Source organism: Lethenteron reissneri, chromosome 42 (genome assembly GCF_015708825.2).
Source record: "Lethenteron reissneri isolate LAM-NWPU_2019-01 chromosome 42, ASM1570882v1, whole genome shotgun sequence".
In the NCBI taxonomy this organism is placed as follows: domain Eukaryota; kingdom Metazoa; phylum Chordata; class Hyperoartia; order Petromyzontiformes; family Petromyzontidae; genus Lethenteron; species Lethenteron reissneri.
This window is the reverse complement of record NC_083820.1, coordinates 1,071,559-1,091,506: the sequence shown is the minus strand read 5'-3', so window position 1 is coordinate 1,091,506 and position 19,948 is coordinate 1,071,559. Positions and strand designations below refer to the sequence as shown.

Sequence of the window (19,948 nt, the reverse complement as noted above, 5' to 3'; positions counted from 1 at the left end):
TCATTCATCAAAGCAATGTTTACTTTAAAGTGTTGGGCTATTTTAAATGAATGGTTTGGATTTTTAAATCTCCGTACAATGAACACATCAGATATATAACAGTTCACAAGCGCCGTGGTCGGCTGTTGAATCGACCAAGCAGAATCCATGTTAGTATTCTGTTATAAATCTGGTTTAGTTTATGGCGGGAACACTTTCTGCTTAAGCTTTTGAAAAGTAATTTGTGTAAAATGTAGAATTTTGCAGTGAGCGGCTTAATAACAAGTGGCCGAAAGTCATTGGTTGGTGGCAGCATTAATAATGGTGATTTACTGCATTCTATTAACCGTTCGGTGACTGTAACAATGCAACTGTGGCATGGGAGGGTTAATGGGATGGACATGGTGCCGGCTGCTAAAGCCATCATTCATATTTCCAATTCATTCAAACGATCTTTATTTACAGAGCATCTAAGCACAGCGGTATCTCAAGGCAATGTGCATGTGGATTTTGAGGGGTGATATAGGGGGGTGGGTGGACGGAGATATAAGAGGGCGATTTTTTTGTTGTCATAAGATGAAGACAGCGTTTTGAGAGTGGCGACTGCTAGAACAGAGAGAGACAATCAAGACGAGCAATGCAGCGTGGGTTGCCATGAATGAGGCGGGGGGGGGAGAGGGGAATATGTGAAGGCCGAGGTTGTGTATATATTGAACTTATTTCGCACCGTACGTAGCCAACCGTGCTAATCGGAGGCCCTGGACTTGGGGTCTAGGCCAGAGGAGCAGGAATCAACAAGGGATGCATGTCTCTGTACGCAAATAAATAACTCTTGGCAATATTATTTTTGCACACTTTGTGCATATTTTTTTTAAAAACAGAATATTTTGGCGCACAACCAGCGACTTTAAAGTGTTATAATTCCGACGTGAGATTTCAAGACGGACGTGTGTTACCGCTCGACCTTAACATTGCACTGAACGCTTCTGATGCCAACTTCTTACATTGTTCAACAGCTACCCAACACCAGGCTATTGCTGTTTTGAATATATCGTGATGTGTCAGAAAATGTTAGCATTTACACAGGGACATACTGTGCCGCGGTGGCGAGATGTTCATTCCCTCGCCTGGTATACAGGATGCCGTGGGTTCAATCCCGACCCTGACTCCTGCTGTATATTTGTAGCTTGCGTGTCTTTCTCACTGTGGTCGCTTGGATTTTTCTCCGAGTCCTCCGGGTTTTCCCGCCACAATTAGAAACAAGCGTTTAGAGTGTTTAGCTCCTTTACAGTTCCACGTGATAAGCCGCTTCGTTGAGCTGTCATTTGTGGCCAGGTCGCTTCTGAAAGAGAGCTGTACAGCTCAGTTTACCTGGTAAAATAAAAAAAATTGTTTAGTTAGTTTTAGCTGATCTGTGTACCTAATGGTTGCTGATAATCTGCGAAATTATCGACTGGACATTTCTAAAAAAAGAGCCTCATAGCTGAATGGATTCCGCCAGTCTTCATACAAATTATGATTTTGATGAAACAAAGATTCTGAAAGGGCTTCTCGGATGCCGCCTCAACCAATGGAAGAGCAGCAGGTACATTTTGCAGATGATCAGCGACCACCAGTACGTGTACAGATCAACTGCACAGTCGGTCCCCTGTGTAAAGGCTTACACTTGCCGCTGCATCGCTAAATATTCCAGAAGATGTTCAAACTTTAATTTCCCCCCCCTCCACTCCGCAATGTCGCGTGGATGCACTGGTGATGGGTCGCAGCCATGTTGGCAATTACAAGCCGCGCAGAAATCTCTATGACTTGTCTTTATTGTTGGGCTGCTCCGGACCACGCCTTCCAATCACTCCAGCGCATGTGTTAACATCGTGACCCATTCATGTAATGAATCCACGTAATTAAATGGCTAACACAAGGGGCCATTTAAGTGAATGCCTGGGACAAAAAAGTCATAGAAGGCATCTGGCTCATCAGCCCACGCTTGCATCCCTCCGCATCTGTTGTGTGGGGCAGAGGTAACCGTCGTTATTCCTCACCTCCTTGCCTCAGAGCGGTGAGCCGCCACCATCCTGCAACTCGCGCCCTCCCGGACCTTACGGCCATGCTTGCAGGTCTCCATTATTTATTCAGCAGAAGAACCCCCTCCCCTGTGGTTTCTTTCCTGAAGAGGAAGTTCCACCCCTCTCGGTAACAGGAGCCAAACCGGTCAATTGGATCTGCAGGTGGTTGCCGACCTAGCCCCCTGAATATCATCATTCCATCTCCAGCGAGCGTTTAGAACATTTCAAGTGGCCGGCAATACTCAAGGGAGGCGTTACAAGCCCCACGCACCGAATACAGAGCTCCCATTGGCCACTGTGGTGGGTGTCACATTCCTACCTGAATTGGAACTTTCTACATACTTATCTGACTACTCCGGCAGTGGCTTCACCACCCCGTGACTTGTGTCAATAGCTTCTCGGACTACAAGGTGGTCTGTGTCGTGTATGTCTGTGCGTGTGTGTGCGTGTGTGTGCGTGAATGTAGCGCGGCGCGGTGGTGTCGCGATTCGCGTGCTGCGCTACGAACCTGACGAGACGAGTTCGATTCCCGCTCAAGGCCAACACCCGTGACGATTGTCTGAACCGGTCATGGGGCTCCCCTAGGTCGACTCAGCCTCAAATAAGTACCTGGTGCGGTATGTAAACATCGCCAACGGGGAAACAAAGGCGGCCGGGCGTGGTGCTGGCCACCCACCCCCTCGTGTGCCATAGTGCCGGCCTGCTTAGGTGCTCGATTGCAGGATTTTCCCCAACAGCCCGTTGAGGCCACACGGGGGATGTTTGTCTTTGTGTAAATGTATGTTTGTGGTGGGCAACCCTGCAAGGTGACACAGTGGAGAGCACAGGTGGTCCATCTGCCTGTCTTCTCAGCTGGCTAATCCATGAAGCCTGAAATGTCTGCCTCAGTTTCACCTAAGAAGTGCATGTATTCCCCTCGGTGAATATGGGAACACGGGCAAACGGTTGCAATGCAGTGCGTCAAGTTAAGGGTGAGTGTTAGACGCAGGTGGGGTAATAAAACGTGAATATGAGGCAGGTTAAAATTACATTGATCCATATGTACCTTGCACTTACAAATGATTCACGTGTGGCAGCCATGGGGGGGGTTTCTTATTTCAAAAGAGTAGCCCAACTCTTTGACACAGCGGCACGCACGATTAGTGATGCATTGCATCCACTGGGCCCTGCTTTTCTGCACTGGCTGACACCTCTCAGCCTGTCAAGCGTTGTGCCTGTCGTCGTAGCGGCAGCAGCGGCGACGGCAAGCGGCAAGTCAACATCTGTTGAGGCTGATTGGTAAATGCCAATCTGGCTGACAGTGCTAATGTGACACGTGCCAGAATATCCAGCGATATAAACGGAGACGATTTAATAATATGAAATGAGTTCTGTAATGCAGGGCAGTACCATACACGCACCGATATACATTATTTTCCGTCTGTGTCCTTAAATTCCCAGTGCGGGCGATGTTCACATGGCATAGCTGGAGTCCCAACGAGATTTGGGTCGTGAGTCATGGAGCTGACTCACATCTTTGGCATCTCTTGAATGCGGTACCTGCCCTCGGGTAGAGCAGTCCGTTGTATCGGAACGTTTACCATCGTAAGGCTATTAGAGTATATATCCTGGTTCTGCACTCTTAAATTAGGTAGTAAAATAATCCCTAAGGTTGTATAATGAGAGCAGCTGGGAGAAGTCAGAAGTGTCATGACTTAGATATCCATGATCATTGTGTGTAGAAATGTGTGTTTGCCTCTGCCCTGTTACAAGGCAACACAGTAGCCAATGTGGAGCTCATCAACCCGTGCTCGCTGCCCGTAAACCCCTTGGCGGCCTACATCCACCAGGCATCGCCAATGCCTCCATTTGTTCTGCCGCCATTCCCCAACCACTCGAGATGCTGCCGCCGCCGCCATCATCGCTGACATCCCGAGGAACCCCCCCCCCCCCCGCCGGGCCTACTCGCCCCGCCTCAGTCCCTGTGTAGTGAGCGGCTTCCGAGACGCGTTGTGTAGAGGGCTTCTTATTTATTCTCACACTGGGCACAACACAGGCCGATACATATAGAATATACGTCTCCTCTCGCTGGGCACAACACTGGGTAATATATATACGTCTCTAGCTACGTACAGCTGACCTCTCTTCATAGTGCCATCGCCTTCATCCAACCACGCAGCTGACTGACTAGCGTGACGATGACGGCGATGGGAGCCGTGCGGAAGATCTTCCACGCGGCCGGACGACGGAGAGAGAAGACGGCGAGCAGCGACGCAGCCAGGACCCGGGACTCCGCAACAACCCTGAACCCTCGGTTCCATCCCCCTTATTATATACCTCTCGGCGTGGCCAGGCCCGCCTTCTGACCACGCCCTCTTCCAGAACCTTCGGGCAGGTTCCCGGAGCTTACCGACTAACCCCACCTTTTACCTTTAACCCAGATACGCCCCCTCGACTGATTAATTGTTACATAACCTTGCCCATGCCCGTGATTACCCTTCCAGGCCGACAGGTGGCACCCTGTCATTACACCTGTCACCCGCTGCTGCCGTCCACAGCACCCCTCGGCCTCCCTCCTCGACTCCATTCGTTTTCCCAGTGTGAACAACTCATTTTAACACGTAGGCTTTCGCGACCAATATCATCCATAATATAGGTTTCTTTATATTTACGTGCTCTAACCCAAGAAATATATATTGTGGATGTGAACAACTCGCCCGCCGATGTCTCTGGGAAAGAAAAAAAAAGTCAAACTGGGGAATGGCAGCCCTGGAGTCTTACTTCGCTGCCCCCGGCTACCTTGTCCTGCCGCTGCCTGCCCCCTCTGCCTGTCACTATATACGTCGCTTCAATCACCCGCAACCTCAGGAGAGTGTTTTTCATTTCATCCTTGATGCTCTGTCAACCCAAACTCATTCCTCGCTGCCTTCCCACCCTGGCCACCCCCTCGACGTGACCATCCTCGCCAGTGGCCCTCTCTCATCCCGAAGCATCGCCTCAAGCCAGTGGTTCTCAACCTTTACTGCCAGACTTGCACCCCTTTGGTTCTCAATCATTAAAAAAAACATCATAAATACACATGGTTTGATGCAACAAAGTAGTTGTACTTACGTGCCTGTACTTAATTTGTGTTTCGATTAATTGCCTTCTAATAAAATCTGGCCATATCCCGCACCCCCAGGGGGTGCATGGTGCAGCCCTGGTTAAGAACCACGTCCTTAAGCTCCCAAGGCAACTTGCTATTTGCTGCTGTTGCTGTCATTCCCATTGGGGTTTCCTGTCTGTACCTGTGGCTTCTTCACTGTGAACACAAATCCCATGTCCTGCTCAAACGGTCGTTGGGGTTATTTGACCACACGGTGTGCCTCGCCGTACCACGCCGCCGGTCAGTGCGGGTTGGCGACGACGGGGATCATAGACGTGGGGAGCACAGAAGAAGCCCACGACACACAATTCACCTGCGCTGTGCACCCGTAACCCGCACACCACACCCCTGCGTGACAACCCGGTTTGTTTCACGGAAGTCGCCCACACACGCCGTGTATCTTCCCACGTCTCTTGTGACATTGGGGTGGGGGCCCGGCTCCGGGTGGGGGCTCGGCACCACCGCACGTCCCTTTTAGCGCCACCCAAAGTTCACTCTCCTTATCGGCGGAACGCTGTTATGATGGCCGCCCCAGCCCCCACATAACGAATAGACTGCCCCCCCCCCCTATCGAGGGGCAGCTGGAGCCGGGCCTGGTTCTGGGCATTCAGGAGCTTGCACGTTCCCATGAACAGTCCGTGAACAATCGGCTGCCTGAAGGTGTTGGGCGCGTTTCGTGAGGCACTGCGTCACGATTTGTCTGCATGAACTCCCCCAGTCTCCCTCGCTTCGCTGCCTCTGCTCGTCGGTTCCCTATGAAAACAAATATTCTCCAAGTGGTTCCTGTGGAATGCATGCAGCGCAAGCGTGGGTGAAGTATTGCCAAACCCACAGGACAGCAGTGGATCGATGAAGGGGCCTACGTTGACACCGTGTGGCTGCACCGCCAGCTCAAGGATTGGGGCCAAATAATTTTCCCGCGTTCAAATGGTTTAAAGGAATAATTATTGTGTTTAAATAGCGCAGCACGCGTTTTACAGAAAAAAAATCATGTTTACCACGATTGCGTTAACCAACTTGAGCGGCGTCGTTGTGACTTGCGACATATTGGAGGCTAGGTAAATATTTTATGCTCATCTGGTATTTGTGATGTTTCTATTTCCCCAATGGCAGTTAATTATGTAATCAATGCTAATTAGCTCTCAACTTGATAGCTTGTCATTTATTTATTTAACAGTTGCTTTGTGTTAGACCGCTGATACTGGAGTAGGTTATATTTAAATAACACGCGCGTGCCATGCATTTAAAATCAAATGATAGTTTTAATAAATTATACCCCCAGCACATTCTCAAACAACTTTGATATTGGATCAATTATTTAAATTCCACACGGCAGGATATATCACAGAGCGTGACCTTGAGGACCATCTTTTCCGGCCGGTTATTGCGGTCACACGCGTGACAAGTCGGGGCAGACCTCCCAACATTTGCTGAGCACGTGGCGCGGCTCGCCCCCTGCCTCGCCTCGGGCATCTTCACCGCCCCCTGACAAGGGGGCCACGCCGCCTCTCCTGGGACCACACTCGCAGCACCAAAGGCAAAGATCCCCCGTGTAGCCTGCAGCAGACTGTTGGGGCAAGTGCCGTTGGCGAGTAGCACCTATGAAGGCCGGCACGGTAAGGGAGGGGGTGGGTGGCCAACACCACGTCCGGCCGCTTTTGTCTCCCCAGTGGCGATGTTTACACATCAAACTGGGTACTCATTTGAGGCTGAGTCGACCTAGGGAAGGCCAAGGACCGATTCAGATAACCGTCGCCGGTGTTGGCCGTGAGCAGGAATCGAACTCGGGTCGCCGGGTTCGTAGCGCGGCTTGCTGACTGCTGTGCTACCGCTCCCCGCTCAATCGAGCACCACGCCAGGACCCGCATGCAACTGTTTGCCCCATTGCACAATAAATACGCAGGCGACGCAGGGACCCGTGACCCGAGTGTGGTGTTCTGAGTGGCTTTGTTATACTTGCCACTGCACATGCGCAACACGATATCCTACCGCGTGCAGGAGAGCGTTGTCAGATTTATTTTGTTTATATTGCTATGATATCTTTCTTCATTGATTTATTTCAGTAACCTGACCAGCTTACCCCAATTCCCCAGCTTCGCGAGGATTTACAATACAGTATTGTTCTTCTATAACGCGGCAGTGGTTGCGTTCCTAAAGAACACCGCGTTATGGAAAAATAATGAGTAAAATGGGGTAAAGCACAGTCCGCGATAACACGTGAGACGCGTGCGCAGGCCGAACACAGACTGAGGCGCGTGGGTAGCATCTAGAAGCATCCAGCAGCATCCCACTGCCTTGTGCGATGCTACGCCGAGGCAGCCGTATGAGCCGCTTAGTCCTACTCGTGTGACGTCGTCCCGTTCTATCCAATCCGCATCCGCGTTATAAAAAATGTGTTCCCTCGTACATTCATCGCGTTATAACCAATTTGTGTTATGGAAACTATGCATGATAAGAGAACAGGCTGTATTTCACAAACCAATGTAGCCTGCAAGCACACGTCAAACGTAATACATTATTTCTTTCTAGATTTGAACTTATCGGGACTGCAGGGATCCATACTATTTGGTTCATTCGGTAAAGTCACGTAGGTATAAAATATAAAATAAATTAAATCACGACGTTTCGGGCGCAACACAAGCGTCCGTCATCGGGTGGAACAACCACAGCAAGACACAATTGTTGAAGCGGGCAAGTGGAGACTGCTGGTAACAAGAGGCTGTATATAGGTAAGAGAGGGGGGGGTGCCAGGGAGAAGAGATAGAGAGGGTGGGGGTAGCGGGAGTGGGGGAGAAGTGGCCTGCTCAACACCGAGTACAGCACAATGCCGGGGCTGGGAAGTGCAAGATCCAACACGGTATTTCTATGTTTCCAGAGGTTTCAGTGCGACTCGGTGTGCTTGTAGTCACTGCCTTCTGCTGCCCTACTTGTCCCAGGTTATCCAACTCCAGTTTGAAGAATTCGACTTGGAGAAAGGTTACGATTCGTTGGTCATCGGTGATGGAGATGAGCCGGGGGATCCCAGATCCGTCCTCAACGTGTAAGACCTCGAACGACGCACGGACGTTCACCGGAGCCGCGCCTTCCAAAGTATTTAACAACCGGCGTCAAAACTTTACCGTTAAAAAATGGAAGTTGGTACATCCACACATTTGGTCTTGGGGTGGAATGGTTCAGAGTACACAATTCAAACGAAAAACTTTTCCAATAACAACAAGACGTGTTATTTTCATACCGTGTCATTTCTTGCAAATTGCTTCTCAAAGACGCTGTAGAATGTGTGATGCGTACAGCGCCGCTTTGGCGCTTTGAAATTTCGCAGCATTTAAGCAGTAGAAGTATAATTGCATGTCCTTGTCTGCATAAGTAATGTTACAAACACAATATTTAAATGTATACTTGTGTGTGCGTGTGGCACTATGCTATGAGTCAACGACGTGCATTATGTCTCTGTGTTCAATCCCAGTCTTTCAGGAGGCGAAGTACCTGACCTTATAGTGAGCATTAGCGGTCACCTGTGGATATATTTGCAGACGGATGAAACTATTGGCTCACTGGGCTTTAAGATTAATTATCAAGGTAAGTACATTGGGAATATGTTTACCCGTTGTTTACTATATGTCTGGATGTTGTTGACATTTCAGAACAAATTGTATTCTCATTTCCAGACAGTGGTCTCGGTGGTGAGATGTTATCTCCCTCCCCTGGTATACAGGAGGACGTGGGTTCAAATCTCAACCCGTACCGCCTTCATATTTGGAGTTTGCATGTCCTCTCTCTCCCCGTGGTCGCGTGGATTTGTCTTCTGGGGCCTTCTATTTTTTCATCCGCATTTAGAAATATGCGTTTAGAGAATTTGGCTGCTATAAATTATCACGTGATGATAAACCCACTTTGTTGAGCTATCATTTGTAGCGAAGCCGCTTCGGAAAGAGAGCTGTAACGTTCAGTGGGCCTTACCTGGCAAAATAAAATTGTTCATTCGTCATTTGTTTTAAATTAATATTAGTCGTCAAAATAACTTGTACAATGGTACACGCTAACCAACTGTTTTTGAGGTTAGCAACTTCATGTTACCTTCAATATTTTTTGAGGATATATATACTACGAGGGGGTGGGTGACAGCGCCACGCCCGACCGCCTTTGTCCCCCCAGTGGCGATGTTCACACAGCAGACCAGTTACTCGTTTGAGGCTGAGTCGACCTAGGGGAGGCCCAGGACCGGTTCAAATAATCGTCACCGGTGGTGGCCGTGAGCGGGAATCGAACTCGAGTCCGCCGGGTTCGTGGCGCAGCGCGCTAACCACTACACTACAATGCGTTACGCTTCCACGTGCACGGGTCACGTGACAGATGGTGACGTCACAGTTCACTTGCCGTGCAAAAAATATATGCATTATTGAGCCCCCCCCCTCCCCCAAAAAAAAATGAAGTGTATTTTTATAATGTTTGCATGGTGTACAGTCTGGAAAGTACCCACATGGCAAATTTCAAGTTTGTTGCATGTCAGGAAGTACGCTAAACATTTTGAACAGACACATAATCACAACTGTGCATTTTATATATACGGAGATGGAGATGTTACATACATGACCTGAAAGGGGACTTGGATTATCGATGTACAGTAAATGTGGCCTCTTCCTAGCGAGCTGCTATCAGTGCCCGAGTCTCAATGTGCACCACTTTATAGCGCTCGGTACAAGAGCAAAGTGCTGGAATAATTTATTACAGATGTGCATACATTAGCGAGAGGGTGGCAGCGTAGTGGTAACACGTGTGCCTCGCAGCAAGAAGGGCCTGGACGTGATTCTCGACTTGGGTGTCATTCTCTGCCCATGTTCCACATGGGTTTACTCGCACAGCAGAAACAGGCACACAACGTTACCGATATTGGAAAAGAAACTCACCTGCGAATGACTCAATCGGCATGACACACAGCAACATCTCCTCCTCCGGAGAAAACTTGGCAAGACCCTCCTCTGAATAGAGGCTAGACTCAGTCAGGCTTTTCTGGGTAAACAAAAAAATAACATGCATTGAGCCCAAGCGTCAAGATGAGGTGGCCAGTGTGAGATATTCATGACTTTTGCTGCCAGTGAGAGACAGAGAACTTCAGGTATGAAGTGGTTGCAGGTGAAACTCAAACATTGCTGCATTGTGATGCGCACATTGCTCTCATTGTGCAACGAATGCAGGAATGATTATGCACAGGTTCTTGAAGGTAAAACATTCTGACGGAAATAAATGTACATTGAACTTCCTTCGCACCGTACGTAGCCAACCGTGCGAATGGGAGGTGCGGGGGGGAGAACTTGTCTGAGCGGCTGTTTCAGGGGTGAAACTTTCGTTTGCTTTGCAGAAATTGAGAAGGGCACCTGTGGAGACCCCGGAACTCCGGCCTACGGGCGACGAGAGGGCTCGTCCTTTGTGCACGGCGACCGGCTGACATTCGAGTGCCACCCGGCGTTTGAGCTGGTGGGAGAGAAGAGCATTGCCTGTCAGAGCAATAACCAATGGACAGCCAACATGCCCAAGTGCATATGTACGTTTCAAGTTAACTTTGCGGTCAATTCTAAATGCCCACTGTATTTGAAGTATTGCACGCTACCAATAGGTAACTATTCATATGAAAATGCAAATTAAACTGTTCATCAGAAACCCCTTTTTAACAGAGATTCAAATAGGGGCCCGTGGTGTTAAGGGCAGCATCCGACTCTAATCCACGGTCTCTCTCTGACCTCTATTGACGTGCAACGTAGAAGGGCCATTGCCTGAAATGTCGCCTGTGATATATGTTTTAACTTGCACGGACACAAATGTGTTAGGTTTTTATTTTATTTTAAGTAGACATATTATACTTTCTTTATTTTAATCCTGTATGCAGGTCAAGGATTGTGTAGGTGACCTATGAAACCCACTACTCCATTTCTCACCTTTCAGTTTCGTGCTTCTTCAACTACACCGCGCCGGTTGGCATCGTACTTTCTCCCAACTACCCGGACGGCTACGGGGGATACCTCAACTGCGTCTGGCTCATCATCACCGAGCCCAACAGCCGCATCCACATCACGTTCAACGACTTCGACGTGGAGACCCCGTTCGACTTCCTGACCGTCCGCGACGGCGAGGAGGAGGAGGGCGACATCCTGGGCACGTTCACGGGGAGCGCCGTCCCGTCGCACCTGTCCAGCAGCGGGCACGTCGCACGCCTCGAGTTCCACACGGACCACTCCATGTCCGGCCGTGGCTTCAACATCACCTACAACAGTGAGTTCGCTCGCTCACGCACTCAGTCTTCATGCTTTGTCGGGGCCCCCTCACCCTCTTTGCTCACAGTTTAGCTCTTGAGACACGGGGTCAATAGTGCCAGGGTCAATTGTACCGGTGTCAATCGTGCATACCGGGGTCATCGTCCCAATTTGCCGAAATTCGTCAAGTGAACAGTGAAATTATGCAACTTAAATATTGTTAAAAAGTTGTCCTTCGGATAAAGTTTTTAATCCATTCCACGAAAATTACTGTGAACCGAAATGATTGTTAATCAAATATAGTGCAAGAGAGCTGTTTCCACTGCCAAAACAGAAGACGTTACAATGTAAACAAAGCCAGTCGAGGTCTAAACGCTCATAAATGGGAGTCGCTGAGTGGCTGAGGGCGTGGCTCAACCCCACTTTAGGAGCACTCGGATTGGCCGAAATTCGGCGCCCGCGTGAATAATGTAAACACGTGACCGTTAATCATAATGTTAACGTTAAGTCGAAACCGTAGGGTCCTTTGGGAGGCGAAACGTTAACCGAAAAAAACGTTAACCGATGTCACTTAACCAGGGGACTAGGGTACATGAGACTCGGTGGAGCTTTCCTGGAGTCAACAAGCTTAAATAACACAAAACAACCGGTAAGAAAACTTAGCAAGGCCTGCCTTTGCTGACTGGCCGATAGGACACAACCAGATCGGCCAATCACGATGGGAGCCAATCTTAATTGGATCGCTATCGTATGCACAATCGGCGGACGGAGGCTGCTATTCTGAAACCAAACTGACCGTGCACCCCACAGTGGCCAAGAGAAAAAAAAAAATAGCAACCCTCTTCACTTCCAACTACCCCACTGTTGCTTCTTTCTCAATTCAGCCGCCAGTGGCGATTTGGAATGCGGTCACCGGGCGGCTTGAGTCACAGCAAGCATTAGGAATGCATTGTTTCACACCGGCGTTTTATTTACATACGTGAGATAACGTAATGAGCTACGCAGCTCGTGGCTTAATTTTGCTGGCAGTAAATTTCCACGTCCGGACATAGCATTGCACACACGCACGCACACACACACACGTTGGTGGGTATTACATTTCCAAGAGCCACATTATTCAAGCCGCTGCATAAAAATGTGAAAGTGCCTCCATAATGAATAGCGGTTACAGTATTTTAAAATGTGTGGCCCTTCAGGAGATATACGAAGTACATATATTTCCCAACCCACACATTTATAGAAATCTCAAAACATTAAGAACCTTGAGCATTTTCTAAGTATAAAGTAAGTGCACTAAAAAATGTTTTTGTTGCTGGCATTTACTTTGTATAAGAATACGGGCGAGTACATCGGTTAATGCAGTCACACTTACAATTCACACATTTATTTCGCAGAACCATGTTGGGTCAGGCAAGGCGGTACTCGGTAGAAACAAAATTCAACAAAGGGGGGTCACAATAGCCAAAAAACAGGGGTTGAGAGCCACTGGCTTAGTGAACGGTCAGAAAAAAAAATCAGTGGCCTTGGGCAGTACCCCCATCGCTCGAAGCGACGGTGCCCGGTGGGCAACGGTTAACGGCTGGGGACCCGACAGAAGTGAAGCGTGGTGGGAGCGGGGTGGTTGGGGCAGTCCGCCGACGAGCTGGAACAATGAAATGAGCTCGCCCCCCCCCCCCCCCCACCGATGTTGCAAGGTGGAACTGTTGCATGGCGGGGATCGTGAGGCTGTTGCGTGGATCGGGGGGAGGCTTTCATTCCAGCAGGGTGAACGGATCGATTGCTTCTGATGGTGACGGCAGCAACGTTGGGATTGTGGGCCCATTCATGGGTGATTTAAAGGCCCCGTTAGAATTTTCGCTCTTGGCATTTGGAAAGGGTGATACTTTGACATTATTTAAAACAAACCCTTGCTCGTGATTTAAGATCCCCACTGTGTACTTACGTTCGACGCACTGTATTGATGTAACATAACATTTTACGGCTAACCCCCAGTTATCTATGGAGGAATTAACCAGGTTGTTGATTCACCGTTTTCGGGGGGAAAAGTAAAAGTGATGTCTTTAAGTGACTGGTTTAATTATTAACTGCTCATCGCTTGTACCCAGGAGATCACAAATGTCTTCGAGTAAACCGATTACTTTAAGAAACATTAAAAACCGACACGTTTTACGTCTTCACACGCGAAACGTCAGCAAACAATAATATTAAACAATGATGAGTGCACGCTTAAATCCTATCGTACATATGTTTTGCATTGTTTGTGTTTTTATTGTATCTGGGCAAAACGTCCCCCAATCACCCCGAATAATACGGAGTGGATTTAGTTTTTAGCTGTCTTTTTTACAGTTACATTTCAATGCATATGCTTATTGATATATGACCTATTGTTATTTACCACAATCGTGTATGAATATATCTCAATAAGAATACAAACGGAGATAAATCTGCTCCGTTTTTTCAATTTCTTTCCCCTGGAATGCTTCACATTTCATTCACTGCAGCCTTTGGTTACAACGAATGCCACGACCCTGGAATTCCCATCAACAGCCGCCGCTTTGGAGACAGCTTTACACTCGGCAAGTCCGTCTTCTTCGTGTGCGAGAACGGATTCATGCGGACACAGGGCTACGAGAGCATCACCTGCGTGCTGCAGGACGGGAATATACACTGGAGCTCAACCATACCCAAGTGTGAAGGTAATTTTGCGCTTCGTTAGACATTTGGCTTTCACCAAAATCCCTCCTCCACTAATGTGCGCATGTCACATTTCCATGCTCGAAATCAGAGACCGGCATACGGATGTGAAACTGAGAGTCGTGCTGGAATGGAGTTCTCGCCTTATTTATCAAAATTGCATTGTCTACGGCCCACATCTGTCGCCAAGAGGATTTCCATTGCGGACCGTAAATTAATCTGAAATTAATCGTAAACGGGGACTTTTTCTGAGCAAAAAAAAAAAATGCTCGTAAAAAAGTTGTTGGGTTCCATGTCGAAATGTCTGTGAATTCCTAATTTTTACGTTTATTACCACTCTGCTCGAAGTGACTGAAAGGGCGATTCGCCCGCTTGCCATTTGGGAAGGCTGACTTTTGCAGAAGGGCTGATCACTCGACATTTACGCTTCCTCTCGTAACGGGCTCTGGATGTCTACGATTCCTGTGCGGCCAATTCAAAGGGTTAAAAAGGGCAATTTGAAGTGGAAGTTTCGATGCAAATCCTGCTGGGTAAAAAAAAGCACGGCGCTCAATGTGGCGTTTAAACACGAGGACTTTGGAAGCAGCGCTAATCTCAGGACTTCGTTTGCGAAAAGTTAAGTGAGCATCTCCGTAGAATTATCTTGACCCTCGTAATATTTCCAGTCTGTAGATAACTATTGAGTTTTAGCTCAATCTGGAAGTCTCATATGTAGGTAACTCTTTAGGAGATGTCTCTTCATGTACAGCATCTGCATGTCCTTAGAAGGGGCCATAAAGCGCGCTCCTCATGCATTGCCGGCACCTTATAAACGTTCACACTCTTCAGAGTTTCCTTCAGCACATAGTTCGTGTTCTCAAGTAAGAAACACATTTTGCATTTGTAAATTGTCATCTCTCCTGTTAATCGTCTGTTAAACTGGATATTTGACTCTTACAATACACTATATGAATAATACAATATATAACGACTTTCATGAAATGTGTCAAGGCTTAAGTTAAAGTTTTAACGGTATATCTTTAATAGATATTTTAAACCCATTATATCGCAACTTTGTCACGTTACATAGCCGCACTTGAAGCGTTTAGCAACTCGACAATCGCGTTACACAACAGCTTCAACAACAACGATGCTGTCTCCCTCTCGGCGGCCCCCTGTGTGGCGTCTCCTGTCGAGCTCGTCCACGCCGACACGGCGTGTGCGTCCACGCTGTGTCGGCGTGCGTGTCCACGCTGTGTCAGCGTGCGTGTCCGTGCTGTGTCGGCGTGCGTGTCCGTGCTGTGTCGGCGTGCGTGTCCACGCTGTGTCGGCGTGCGCGTCCGCGCTGTGTCGGCGTGCGTGTCCACGCTGTGTCGGCGTGCGTGTCCACGCTGTGTCGGCGTGTGCGTCCACGCTGTGTCGGCGTGCGTGTCCGTGCTCGCGAGGCCGCGTTTAGCAGCCACCTCTGTCGGTGTTTGCGGTTCCGCGTGGAGGGGCTGCGATCGGTGGGCCAAGATTCCATCACGCCCGACATTGTTTGGAGAGGCCTCTGCGGAACATTGCATTGAAGTCGCTGAAAATTTTCCGTGCATTGCCACGTACAAAAAAATAATAACAAATTCTGTCTTTATTTTTGGAAGCCGTGTACATAAATAATAGCTGTGTGTTCCAGCAGCATGATGCCGCTGGCATGTCAAGTGATTTTATTGTGCAGGTATTTTGTTGTCAACTCGCATGTTATCTATTCTAAATTAAATGCGTATTTATAAGCAGCTATTGATTATGTACTGTAAATTAACGGCGGTTTGTTCACCGGTGCAATGTGGTATGCTTTGATTGCATAACGTCTTTCTGGTATAAAATAGGATCGAGATGTCAATGAATTCATCCTGTATTTCAGATAGAGGTGATTTTTTTTTGTATTCAACACAAGTGGTAGCGCATTAATTCATTTAAAACTTCTCATCCATGGGACTTTAAATAATTCAACAATGGGAGGAGGAGAGGAAAATAATACGAATGGATGCTCCTTTGTAAATCATAGACAGTGATTTATGTGCGTAGCCTTATTTCTGATATTGGTGTGAGGTTATTTAAATAAAATGCCAAGGCGATGATTGAAGGTGAAGGGACAACATTTTGCTGTTGAGATATTGCCGTGAGTGGCGTGCTAAAGCTCTTGACGTGAATCATTATTCCAGCTCCCTGCGGAAGTCATCTGACGGCGCCCAGTGGCACCATCTTCTCCCCCGGATGGCCCAGCTCCTACAGGGACTCCCTCACTTGTGAATGGGTCATAGAGGTGAACAAAGGGAATGCCATAAAAATTACATTCCAGAGGTAAGTCCATTCCATTTTTATATCCAGTATAACGTTTAGTCATTATTAATCCCATTTTTTTTCTATTCCCAAGGCCATGTATAATTGAAAGTTTTAATGCAATGCTGTATATGCGTATGCCCTTTGTAGATTTTTATTTCACAAGTAATGCGTAACAGTGTGGTTTAATTTACTTTACCAGCGCAAGAATGCACCGGACTTTTTTAGGGTCATTTTTTTGTCGGTAATGTTTTTTCTTCGTTCAGATTCGTGATGAGAAATTTTCCGCTTTACTATCAGCAACGGGGACACTCGCCGCGTAGTGTGTTTCAGCCCCTTCGTCAGCACGGGGACGTTGCCCTTCGCCGCCACGTGGTGCGATCGCGTGCATTCTTTGAACGTTAGATTTTAACGTAAGCCATGAACTTCAAATGGAATGGAGACGATTTAGGCAAGACTTTTTTGGGTGTGAAACATTCGTCGGGCTCCATGGATGCTTCTTCCAAAATTATAACACCCCATTTCCTTCTTTCAGCTTGATTTATAACATATATTATTTTTTGCACAAATTTATATTTTTCCAACCTGAAGTGTACCAACACGCTATAGGGATGACAGGGGAAGGGGCGAGAGTCTTCCGAGCCCTTTGCTTTGCAAATTCTTTTGGCACATTTTTTTGTTATCCTTTCATGCTGGTTTCAAATTGTGAAACTTCACAGGTTCTCGTAATACATATTTAAATGAACCTACGTGTCAAATTAGGGTTTGGTAAAACATGAAGTGCATTGGGTAGTAGAAGTCATACCAAGCAGGCCAAAGCCTCAGGCATGATGTTAACTACCTCGCCTGGTATAGAGGAGGTCGTGGGTTCGATCCCGACTCTGACGCCTCTATATTTGGAGTTTGTGTGTCTCTCTCTCCCCGTGGTCGCGTGGATTTTTCTGCGGGTCATCCGGGTTTTCCCTCCACATTTAGTAAGAACATGCGTTTAGAGCATTTGGCTGCAATACATTTCCACCCAACAATATGCCACTTTGTTGAGCTATCGTTTGTGATAGCCAGCTCGCTTCTGAAAAAGAGCTACATAGCTCAGTGAGCCTTACCTGGTAAAATAAAAAATAGTTTAACAGTTTAAAAATCAGAATCTGTATTTATCCTGGAGGAACCCGATGAGCTATAAAGCGGTTTTTTCACAGATGTCCAGTCGAGGCACGGGGTAAGTACAAAAAGATGATAGCAGTGCAAAATACAAGAAAGGTAAACAAATCACCCCAACACATACATTAGAGTGCTCGTGGAGGCACACCAGACAGGTCATTTGAATCGGTCCTCAAGCTCAGGCAGCACAACTCAGGGTCATTCATATCGGAGTCAACTCTCCATTGTGCAGGGGAAGTCGGGGGAGGCGGATGGCCTGGGCAAAACCAAAATCGCGGATAGTGCAAAACTCGCCCGAGTTAAAATACGACATCGCATTCGTCGTTCAGCTCCGTAAACTGGAGGTGAAGGCGTGGAATGCGTCGTCGTCGCCGTGTGTGCGAATGGCTTCTTTTAGGTCATCCGTTTTACCCGCCGATACGATTGTGGCTACTCGACCACCCCGCCAGTGGCCCTCGGTGAGCTTGCTGCAGCTCGCGATAGAACCGGCGCACGAGTTCAACGCGCCAATGAGCACAGTGACCCGACCTCGGATAATCGGGCGTTTTCGCTGCGTTTCAAGGTTGTGTGTGCCAACGTTGCGGTGCTCTGTGTGGTACAGCGAGGACATCAACAAGAGCGCATCCACAATTCAACGTGGCAGGAAGGAATCCTCGCTGTGGCCCTTCACGCCGTGTTGTGACCAAATTTTCAAATCCTCGCGGTCCTCTCAACAAAAGTTGGAAGGATATCTATATTTTTAAAAAATGATGGACAAGGTTATCTATTCTGCTGTTCGTCGTAATATTCGCTTCACTCGCGTGGATCGTAGAAGCGGTGGGGCGCGCTTTTTGTCAGCCTCTCACAATCGCGTGTGTCAGGTTCACTTTGCCCGGACGTTGACTGTCAGTGCGAACGTGCATTTGCCAAACACGCAGACCTTCGACGATTGCAATGCACGTGTGTGAATCTTCCGGTTGTTACAGATCTTTGGATGGTGTTGTGTTGCTGATTAAAGAGTAAACGTGGGCCAGGTTACAGGCTCCTTACACGAACCCACCTCTGCCTTTAGGAGGTCCAGTGAAATTAGAACTGCTGCCTATGTGACGTTAAATTGTTTCGTGTATTTATTTAGCCTAATGATATACTGTAGTTCACAATCACAATCTGAATCTTTATTTATCCTGGGGGAATCCGATGAGCTACAAAGCTTTTTTTTTTACAGATGTCCAGTAGGGGCGTGGGTCAGAAAGTTACAACAACAAACCATACCAAAAACACGACAGGAGTGCAAAGTATAGGAAAGGTAAACAAATCACGAACAAATAAATACGTAACATAGATAAAGTATACAAGTGGAAATTGCACAAGTACGCCGTACCTCCAATAAGCACGGTTGGTTACGTATGGTGCAAAAGAAGGTCAACATACGTACGTACAATTCTCAAGCTTGGGCAAGGCAGCAAAACAACAACAAAAACAGTCTCAGACCACACCAATGCAATACACAGGCCCTCAATAAAATTGTACATTAAACACACACCACTGTTGTAGTGGATAACACATCACTGCTCTAGTTGATAACACACCACTGTTGTAGGTTCCAGACTGAGCCCAACTACGATCTGACTCCCTCTCCCTGAAGGTTCCAGACTGAGCCCAACTACGATCTGACTCCCTCTCCCTGAAGGTTCCAGACTGAGCCCAACTACGATGTGCTGGAGGTGCACGACGGCAGCTCGGCGTACTCCCCGGTGCTCGGCGCGTTCCACGGCACGCAGGTGCCACTCTTCCTCGTCAGCAGCGGAAGCCACCTTTTTCTGCTCTTCACGACGGACAGCAGCCACTCCGGGATGGGCTTCCAGCTGCACTACGAACGTACGTCCCCGTCTCCCCACCCCTCCTCCCCGCTCTCGCCGGCAAGTTCCGTCGCGTAGAGCTCGATCCGCTCGCAAATTGCGCACTGAAATAATGAAGAGGAATGTTCGAGAAACTCGTTTTATGTCGGAGCCTCGACATAAACGGATCGCCCCGCACAATGGATAATTAAAGTGTCGGTGAGGGGAAAAGAAAACCTCGGGTGTCACACTGATAATCGGGCTTCAGGTAAGGGTTGTAACTTCGTTTTAAATGTGAACATGGCACCCTCTGATCTGTAATTCCTCACACGCGTGGAACATGAAGGGCGTTTGACCTTTTCGAGGTGGAGGCGCAGCGGGAGAAGCTTCGTGCACCCAGCCCCTCGCCGCTGCCGTCCGGCTGCTGCACGTTCTCCTCACTTTGTTGGCGACGTGACGGTCGACGTTGGATACACAGAGTATTGCCATGCAGCGGGTGTCGCGGGAATTTCGCGCGTAAACGTCTTAATGCGTCGCCTGTATTCGTGGAGCGCATTAATTTCGAAG

At 48.1% G+C, this 19,948-nt stretch overlaps 1 protein-coding gene across 3 annotated transcripts in view; it reads left to right on the top strand.

Moving 5' to 3' along the window:
* Positions 1-19,948, top strand: part of LOC133353013 (CUB and sushi domain-containing protein 3-like) — a 639,938-nt gene that overhangs the window by 418,791 nt on the left and 201,199 nt on the right. For all 3 annotated transcript variants that reach the window (XM_061569078.1, XM_061569077.1, XM_061569076.1), the window contains 7 exons: positions 8,103-8,206; positions 8,633-8,745; positions 10,526-10,708; positions 11,107-11,433; positions 13,916-14,110; positions 16,289-16,427; positions 19,234-19,421. In XM_061569078.1, the coding sequence (XP_061425062.1) occupies positions 8,103-8,206; positions 8,633-8,745; positions 10,526-10,708; positions 11,107-11,433; positions 13,916-14,110; positions 16,289-16,427; positions 19,234-19,421 (1,249 nt within the window). The remainder of the gene's footprint in view (positions 1-8,102; positions 8,207-8,632; positions 8,746-10,525; positions 10,709-11,106; positions 11,434-13,915; positions 14,111-16,288; positions 16,428-19,233; positions 19,422-19,948) is intronic.